This window comes from Chelon labrosus, assembly GCF_963514085.1.
Source record: "Chelon labrosus genome assembly, chromosome: 7".
Lineage (NCBI taxonomy): Eukaryota > Metazoa > Chordata > Actinopteri > Mugiliformes > Mugilidae > Chelon > Chelon labrosus.
In genome coordinates this window covers 6784471-6792528 of record NC_140343.1, presented here as the reverse complement: position 1 = coordinate 6792528, position 8058 = coordinate 6784471, and the positions used below count along the sequence as shown (strand labels likewise).

The 8058-nt window shown below is 41.8% G+C and overlaps 1 protein-coding gene across 1 annotated transcript; it reads right to left on the bottom strand.

The window, feature by feature from the left end:
- LOC311490178 (protein ENL-like) lies at positions 1–6160 on the bottom strand. Its single transcript, XM_084547544.1, has 4 exons — positions 6096–6160; positions 3335–3515; positions 2898–2980; positions 1–1413 (listed from the first exon to the last, which is right to left on the bottom strand). The coding sequence occupies exons 1-4, from the start codon at positions 6105–6107 to the stop codon at positions 1252–1254; spliced, it is 438 nt and encodes a 145-aa protein (XP_084403670.1). The 5' UTR covers positions 6108–6160; the 3' UTR covers positions 1–1251.
- Positions 6161–8058: the final 1898 nt, after the last annotated feature.

Genomic DNA, 8058 nt, shown 5'->3' with positions numbered 1-8058 from the left:
TTTATAAATCCAGTCAAGTCAAACCCTAAAGTAAAACGGCATCAGTTGTGAGCAGATCACGTAAAAGGATGTCTGTGTCCCGAACAGGTTAAGAAACACAATATTTCACATTAAAGAAAAAAAATAAATACAGAATGAAACAGAAACATATAAACATATTTGATCATTTATTCTGTCCTTTTTTCTGCTAAAGTCATTGCTGATTATTTGCTGTAACATCTCAACGTACACAAGAGGTCACTGTTAAACTCTGAAGTGAGGAGAACGCCTGAGCACATTTGTTTTTTTTCTGTGTAAAGGCTCCATTGTTGTATCTATTGTGTCCTTCAGGAAAGATCATGTGAACAGAGGCACAGTGTCCCTGAATATTCTCAAAACATCAACTCAGTAAAAAATGCTTGTTACAGGTGGTTTTCAGTGAATCAGGGTCAGCCATATGTACATAGGAGATTTGCACGTGATTGTCGGTCAGCCATACAGATGTGCAGAGAAATATCCGATGCATGTGTGAGTGAAATGTTTCTGCTGCAATTCAAAATTTAATTTTATCATATACCGACAGTAAAACTAGCTACACGTTGAGGTATTTTAAAACACATCTGTGGAGCTTCACTCCGAGAGTAACAGCGGTTAACAATGGTTTCACTGAAGAACACTCACAGTACATCAGTATATCATGAAAAGAAATTACACAAAAAACACTGACACGGTCCAGAAACATAATCTCCTTTCAGTCAGAATCAGTCATTCGGGAGGCATTTTATCAAACCGTTCACCTTCTGTAAACTCTCAATCTTGGACGATCATCATCTTAAAACCTCAAAGATGTAAAGAAAAACCCATAAAGTCACAGCTTCTGTAGAAATTTAACATCAGTCAGCTTTCTTTGGTTTTATGTGTTATTTTCTAAATATGTTTTTCTAGTCCATTTTCCATTATAAGACAATACGCTCAGTTAAACCTACTGCGTACCGATGCAGCTGCAACACAAACTTGATGATAAAAGCCAATGGGGACTCAGATCTCACATCTTTAGTCTACCACTGGAGTTTTTGAGCCTGTTTGGTTGCAAAACAGATCATGAACACACAGGAAAAAAATTCTTGGTGCCGCACCGGGCTCAACTCCTCCAGGACCTTTCAATAACCAGGAAGCAGGCAGAGAAGATCATTACATATCCCCACGTTGTAGCGGCTCTTATTGTTCGCTGCAGCGTCCACTGTTGACACACTGAGTCATTTAGTCGTTCGGTCAGTCGACCTGTGTGTCCGGCAGCCTCACCCCTCCAGCTTTGATCAGCTTTCTCCTGAAGTCTTTGTTGGGATTGTTGAAGGTGAGCTTCTCACAGCGCAGGTGGTTGCCCTCCAAGTTAAGGAACAGGTCGTAGTTGAAACAAACCTTCTTCGGCGCCTCCTGAAGGAAGAGGAAGAGAGAGAGAGAGGGAGAAGGGTAAAGGCTGTTTTAAAGACATGTCTGACACTGTTTTGTGTTTGGCTGCCAAGCACGGCTCTCGATACCTAAACATTTCAAAACGCGTGATAAAACGCCCAAATGAATGAACTATCACCCTGAAATTTAATAAAACAGACGGAGCTGAAGCCGGCGAGCTGATAAGACACATTCCTGAGCGACGGCGTGGAGTTGTGGACGAGAGGGACAAATAACAAAAGCAGAGGGAAGTGCATCAAGACATAAGAGAGAGAGTTCATAAACACAAACGTATTTCTGGAAGTGTGACGACGGATTAATGGTTGCTGATATTTACATTCCTCTTCCTTCCCCCCTCTGAGTGTTTTCTTGATGTTCCTGACACACTGGTCTATTGTGTGTGAGTTAATTGCACATAAAAGGAGGATGTAGCACGTCTGGATGCGGTCCAGAGGTTTAATATTATAAGCGGGATATGATGGTACACTAATGTACACACACCTCTTAAACATTGGCCTTATCTTGTAACGAGGGTTAAGTGGTTTCTTTCTTTCATCAATCTTTTAAACGGCCGCCGGTATAAAAGCGTGCGTTGCGACAAAGTGTCTCCACGTCACAAGTGTTGTACTAACACAATCAAGCATTGAGATATACACAAAACTGACAGAGGAGGGTACGTTTAAGACTTTTCCTAATGCCAGTCTCCAAATATATATCGGCCCATGAGAGGTTCTGGACCATCACTGCTTCTGTGTGCACTTAAGTAATTGGATTATTCGGCGGTTTTGGGCAGTAACCTGATTCTGGACACATCAAGTTAAAGGGAAACCCGGTTTTCTTAATCCAATTAAGGAATTAACCTGATTAACATGAGTTGATTACGGCTGGAAAGAAAATGATTTCACTTTATAACCTGGTGATTTCTCTTTAACGCCAAATTTATGGTTCTGCAGAAATATTGTGGGAATGAACAATAAACACAACTTGAATCTTAAATCCAGATCCATGCGGCCGCTCTGCACCGTACACAACCACACTATCCCGGAGACGCAGACCGCGACAGCTGTAATTGACCCGGCGCGCATTTCCTCTTCCTCGTCCCTCGGCAGCCACAAACCACCCGCCACTCGGACGTCTTCTCTTTCTTCTCTGCGTCGCTGTTTATTAACTTCGACTCAAACACGAAGCCGCTCAGTTTCACTCGCCATTGTTTAATGCCCAACTGGCACTGTACCTAATGTGGTCCGAGATTTTGACCACATCCAGTTCTCTCTTTTAAAATCCACTTCAAAAGCAGCATATTTGGATATTAAAGTAGATATTTTAAAAAAATATAGTGAATACAGGCTTCAAGTATAGACTCTAGTCTAGCTTTAATCTGAAGGTATTCACATCCAAATTGGAGTAAAAGTGACCAAAAAAAACTATCAACAGCTCACAGTTTTATACCGGTGTCCAGTCGCTCTCACCTTGTTCTTGAAGTAGACCTCAATAGGCATGAGGAAGCCCGCGCAGCCCGACTCTTCTAATTTGTACGGAGGCTCCTTGCATACTGCAGACAAACAAATACAAGGCTTATTGAAGGGATGCTAATGCTAATAATTAAAAAAAGGAGTTGTAATAAGCTCAGAAAGAAATAAGGCGATTATCTTACAATAAGACAAAAGGCAGCAACAAGCTAAAACAGAGAAATTGACCGATTCTTCTTATTCCAGTTTGAACCTCTTATGAACAAATTCATGATTAAATTCTGAACGTATTTACTGAACCCTTTCTTTTATGAGCATGTTTTTTATCCATACCCTGCTTTATTTCTTCCTTATTGCGTTGAGTGCTGTATATTATAATAAATAATAATAAACTCCCCATCGTTGCGCGTTTGCACATCGATATTGCTCCGTCCTACCTCTCTTGGGTTTGGGGAAGCTCTCGTGCAGGCGGAAGACAACCTTCTCTACAAAGTGCTGGATGTCGCCGGTCTCTGGCCCCCGGACAAATACCATCCAGTCGTGGGTGAAGCCTTCCGACGTGACCTTCTCCCTCAGCTGAGCTCTGTGGCCCAGCTCCAGCTTTACCTGCACTGTGCACTGAAAAGGGGAAGAATAAAGAAACAAATACATTAACTATTGGGGGAAAGTAAGCGTGCAACATCTGGACTGGTAACGTTAACATTATTCACAAAGCAGTTGAGACCAACTTCTAGGAAGGACATTACCAACTTACCAACTTAAGCTTTGCTTGAAGGCTCATGCAGGAGCTGGCTTTCATTCACCTCGGTCCATAACAGGCTGATGAGTGACACTTTCATTGTTTGCCATTCGCGGGAAATAGGCCTACTGTTGGCTGTAGGCTACTGTATTTTCAATTGTCATGAAAATACAGTCGTAGGCTATGTTTGGTCTGCTTGGCTATTATGACCCTGACACACGGGCGATTTCAGCCGTCGTACGTGGTCGGTGGTAGCTTCTGCCGATTAGTGGAGCTGCTAAGCTCAATAATCATGATTTTTATATAAGAAGCATGAAACTTTCAGGGTTTGTTCTTCAGGATATAAGCTTTAATTTGTTGGATATTAAAGAGTTATGTGAGGGCAAAAACAGAAAGAAGTGCTCTTCTTCTATCATACCAGATACTGGGTTGTTTACCGCTTTGCTGCAGCCTTACTCAAGAGAAGGACGCACCACACTCTAATATTTCACCTTGTAGAAACCAGTTATAGCCGGCCTCGGCTACACATTGAAAACTACTGATACACGAAAGGCCACGCTCCTCCTATTGTCCTCGGGTGGAGCCCAGATAGAATAAAACTTATGTGCACTGCACACATAGTTAGGGGCTTCTCCTTTTCTACCCATAAGGTGGTTAAGCTGAAGTCTCATTGCTGACTCTGTACCTATTCTCTGCGTGCTAAATAAACTGTCAATTGGAGAGAAATTGTCGAGTGGTCTATTTATAGTCGGACTAACCTTTCCAATAAGTATAAAGAACCTGAGCTGAAGGAGAGGAAAAATTCCTCCTTCGACAAATTTAAGATGTGGAGGCGTTTCTGGTCAGGGCTGTGGAGTACGGTATCAACAAACTCCCCCTGAAGGAGGCCCTTCTGAAGCATGCTAAATTCGTTGACGTGCAGCAGAGGGCTGAGTGTGGGATGGAAGATGCCCTATACTTCATAGACAGGCAAGGGTTACACATTTTCCAGGATTTCAACTTATTGAATACTTTGTTAAGTTTAATTTTGATCATGGTCACAAAACAAATCCTTAATCAGTTCTTTACTCATGGTGCTCTTTTTAGATTTCAGGAACTACTTCCTTTCCATGGGACACAGGAACAGGACAAGGTGAGTGAGGAGTTCCTGGAGTATCAGCTCATGGATATCCCCATGCCCCAAGATCCCACCGCCTCTAATGTTGAGCAGTTCTGGGGGAGTATGTCCTCAACCAAGAGCAAGGTAAAAAATATTTGGCACCACATGACATACACATAATTAATTGAAATAATAACAGCAAAGCATTTGAGTAATAGAGGCCCTTGGTTCCTTTTGATGATCAGTTTGAGCCAGTTTGGGAGGCTTTCCAAGATAGCTGCATTAGTGTTGATGCTCCTTCACTTGAATGCAGACGCTGAGAGGGTTTACTCCATGGTTGGACTAAACAAGACCAAAACCAGGAACAGTTTGGCACTAGATGGAACTCTGTCATCCATCATGACAGTTAAAATGGCTGGCCTGGAACCACAGTGCTTCAAATGGGAGCCACCAACCCCTGTGCTGAAGGCCTCAAAACCTGCCACCAACACATACAATAAACACCACTGACCATCTCCCTCTCTCTCACTCACACTACATGTTTTTTTCGCTTTAAGGTAGGACTCAAAGTTTCGGGCTTCTGCCAAATTGCCCTCTAGACATGAGACTATGACAATATGTGTTTTTAAAGCATGTGTACTGAGCTTTTGAGTGGTGTCAGTGACCAACACGTTTTTAGTGTGACGCACATTATTTGTCATTCGTTTTTTTAGAGGAACCCTGTTAAGAAACTTGACTTGTGTCATTAAATGAAAAGTTTCATGTCTATCCACCAAAAGGTGTCCAGTATCATCACTTCTTTTTTTTTTTTCTTCAGGAGGAAAACAAATCTATTGGATATAAAATAAACTGGGTGCATCTCAGTTACAAGTTTGTCACTATTCCCTTCTATTGCCATCTAGATACAAGCCAGACACTAAAGGAGGTGTCCAATTTCCTGCAGTTCTTCAGCGTTTTATTGGTTTTGATGTTAGAAAAGCTCATAATACTTTTTTTTAGCATATTTTTTTAGATAGTGGATCAAATAACTATGGATCAGAACTGTAAAGTCTTATGTTGTTCTTTAATTATGACCTACCTTAACACTTCGACAAATGTTGACAACAGCATGTGGACCTCTCCACAATAATTGAAACCTACGACAGTAAAAAACAACAACAACAAGAGGAATGCTGCATATTTGACTCAATTGCAGAAACATCTTTCCCAACTACGAGTTCATTAGCAGCAGGAGCGTTTTTTTTTTTTCTTCTGGGCTAGCTGAACAGAAGATCCATTCCTGCCCTGTCGGCGCGCAGCCTGCTGCCATTTTCACCGAGAAAAAGTTCAAACTCGGAAAGAGACACGAAAGCCACTGTACCTGGTTCTCCATGTTCCCTCCGGCCTCAGTGATTGTTGTATTTATTTACAGCGGCGTTTGTGGAGCGTCTCCCCAGCCTCTGCTCCTCATTGTGTGTCAGTCCAGCCCAGATGAAGCGGAAGGCAGACGGGCTCCCCTCCCCTTCTGCTGGCAGGCAACCAAAACAGAAAGCTCGCTCGGCCAATCGGAGGGACGGATATTTAACCTCTCTTGAAAGCGGCCAACCACATATAGCAGGTGCAGGAGATGAGAGGACGTTCCTCCAGGACCATGGAGCTACATGAGGACATAGTACAATAAAGGTGGTAATTCAGCTGTAAGATCATTTTGGATGATGTAGCCTGTGGTGCTGTTAAACATTCATTCATTCATTTTCTGTAACTGCTTGTCCTGTGAAGGGTCGTGAGGGGGCTTACACCCTGGACAGGTCTCCTGTCTATCACAGGACTAACACAGAGAGACAGACAACCATTCACACTCACACCTACAGCCAATTTAGAATCACCAATGAACCTAACCAGCATGTCTTTGGACAGTGGGAGGAAGCTGGAGTACCTGGAGAGAACCCACGCAGACACAGGGAGAACATGCAAACTCCACACAGAACCTTCTTGTTGTGGGGCATCAGTGCTAACCGCCACGCCACTGTGCTGCCCGCTGTTAAACGTATTAAAATCAAAAGTGTTTCTGGCATTCAGCCTAGTCCACAGACTAAAATGAAATGAGGCCGTCAAAATAATAGACAGGTGAAGCTAAGATTTAGTGCAGGACTGTTTTGCCTGACTAGTGTAGGTAAGTTACTAGATCTGACGGGTTAGTATGAAAGTGGTGGAGTTGTTATTGTGGTTGCAGCTCTGGACAGACTTTAAACAGGACTTTAACTAGCTTTTGAGAAAATAATGAAATCATGAATCTGCTTCCAAGTGGTAGGTAGTGAATTGGTGGAACTTTTAAATCGAAGGTGCAGTTGGTTTGTGCAAAGGTCATCCAATTGTGTAGTTTCCCTCTGATGTACACAGGATGTTAACAGCAGATAACCTTTACCTCTCTCAGGTTTGGGGTAGCTTCTCGACCTTTTCTACTAACAGCCGCATGTCCTTGGTCCTTGGACAGAAACAGTCCAGTCACAGGTGTTACTTTCTCCCACTCTAGTTTAAAATCCACTGAGAAAAATATAACTGAGCAGATTAGTCTGTAGAAATATTAAGAAAGACATTTAAAATCAGCTCCTTCTGTGAAAAGATGAGCTATAGCAGAGGATATTTACCTCCTTCTCCATGTTATATATGATAATATTTTGGATTTATCCCCAGTTTCTCTTCCTCAATCCAAGCTCCCTCTCCAGATAACAACTGTTAGGCCAGAAAATAATAATATTTCTCTACCAACATCTGTCTATTTAGACAAAGTAGGCCTACTGTCGTATTATTGCTGCCCTCACAATTTAGCTATTTATATTAGCAACTAACCGTTACCAGTTATGTCAGTTATTGCTAACGGTTACATGTAGCTGTCGTCTTTTTCTGTGTAAATGTCTCATAAATGTTGAAATATAAACTAACCACCGTGTAAAAAAGAACAATATACAACCCTGAACAATGTTAAAGATCACACGAATACTGTGTGACAAAGTTTTAGATGGCTTCTTGCGGTGCGAATAGAAGTTTGGAGTAAGTTTTTGGTCATGTTTGTCCCTCGGGGCTTACCGTAGCTGTATGCGTTCTGTGGCTCGGATCGTTAAGGACTACAAACATGGATGCAGTTGACACAAACGATAAAAAACGTAAATAAACGATTTTTAAGTTAATAAACGTATTCCAACACATAACAACTGAACGCTTAAATGTTTTGCATAATATAAATGAATAAATAAATCTAAAATTAAGGTGAATTATATTATTCACGTGATATTTACTTTACTACAGAGATGAAAACGTTGAGGTGTCTACATTTATATAGGTAT